Raw genomic sequence first — 1,179 nt, 5'->3', positions numbered from 1 at the left:
GTGGACTCTACTTCCCAGCAGCCTTGCTGTTAGCACAATCAATAAAAGGACTGCTGGGAAATATATTCGCCACTAATTCACCCCAGTGTGCCATCATTACAAAAGTGTACAGGTTTTTCATCATAGTGAAATTTCCACAAGCCCCCCTTTTAAAAGGAAATTTTAAAAGATCACATTTTACAGAACTTAAACTTGTCTTCAGCATTTAGCTCAGAGGTTTCACCATCTTCAAAAAAACAGCTTCCCTGCTAAACTTTTCAGCTATAAAATCTATCAAGCAGTGAGAAGGCTGCCTTTGCAATCCTCTTCCCATTTTCCCTAGCCAGTCAGGACTGAACAGCAGGGTAAGGCTCAGGTGGGGACAGGATGGAGGGGCACAAGGGCTAAATTCCCCCAGTACAACACGGCAGCTGAAGCTTGATGGGACAGCAGAACTGGTGAGACTTGAGGGGAGGGTCCAGGCCCTGTATTCAGTCAGAGTCACTGCTGGAAGAGGAGGAAGAGGAGGAATGCTTGCCATGCTTGTGGTGTTTGTGCATCTTTTTATGAGCTTTCTTCATTTTCTTCCGCATCTTCTTGTCCATTATCATTCCTGGGCCTACCATGCCAGGAGCCATGGGGTTCACAGGAGGCATGCCGGGGGCAGGTGGTGGGTATGGAGGAGGGTAGGGACCTGAGGGTTGATGTCCTGGATATCCTGGTTGTGGAACAGGATAAGGGGACACACCTGGAGGAAAACCTGGCATCCCCTGGGGAGGTCCTGGGGGAGTGGGACAGGGACCAGGAGGAAAAGCCGAATTGACAGGTGGTGGATGTGGTGGATACCCAGGATTGGAACCTCCAGGGTACCCCAAGTTGGGGGGATGTGGATTTGGCCCTGGGTGCCCGGCACTGGGATTCCACATATTCAGGTGTTTCCTCAAGCCGGGTCACCTTCTCACAGTCTCCTGGGCTTGATCCGTCCCCTTGAAATTTTATTTATAAAGGAATCAGCTTCTTCTCAAATGAAAACCCTACCAGTTCTTTTGCCCACTCATGGGTCAGGGCTAATCCTGTGGTCACTGTCAATCCCAAACATGGTCTTGGTTCCAAAATAAGGATGCCTAGTTGATATAATACTGGGGACATACTTATACTTAAAAAGTATTTATTCTTGATTAACAAATATATGAAAAAAAA

The 1,179-nt window shown here is 47.7% G+C and overlaps 1 protein-coding gene across 1 annotated transcript; it reads right to left on the bottom strand.

Moving 5' to 3' along the window:
- Positions 1-298: 298 nt before the first annotated feature.
- Positions 299-958, bottom strand: LOC143380409 (proline-rich protein 13). Its single transcript, XM_077105193.1, has one exon. It carries the CDS (start codon positions 903-905, stop codon positions 471-473), a length of 435 nt encoding a protein of 144 aa, XP_076961308.1. The 5' UTR covers positions 906-958; the 3' UTR covers positions 299-470.
- Between the last annotated feature and the right edge of the window lie 221 nt (positions 959-1,179).

The sequence above is a fragment of the Callospermophilus lateralis genome, chromosome 14, assembly GCF_048772815.1.
Source record: "Callospermophilus lateralis isolate mCalLat2 chromosome 14, mCalLat2.hap1, whole genome shotgun sequence".
In the NCBI taxonomy this organism is placed as follows: Eukaryota; Metazoa; Chordata; class Mammalia; order Rodentia; family Sciuridae; genus Callospermophilus; species Callospermophilus lateralis.
The sequence above is the reverse complement of the archived record's forward strand: the minus strand, read 5'-3'. Positions and strand labels throughout refer to the sequence as shown.

Coding starts and splice junctions, on each gene's coding strand:
- LOC143380409 (XM_077105193.1), bottom strand. CDS start 905: ATGTGGAATCCCAGTGCCGGGCACCCAGGGCCAAATCCACATCCCCCC.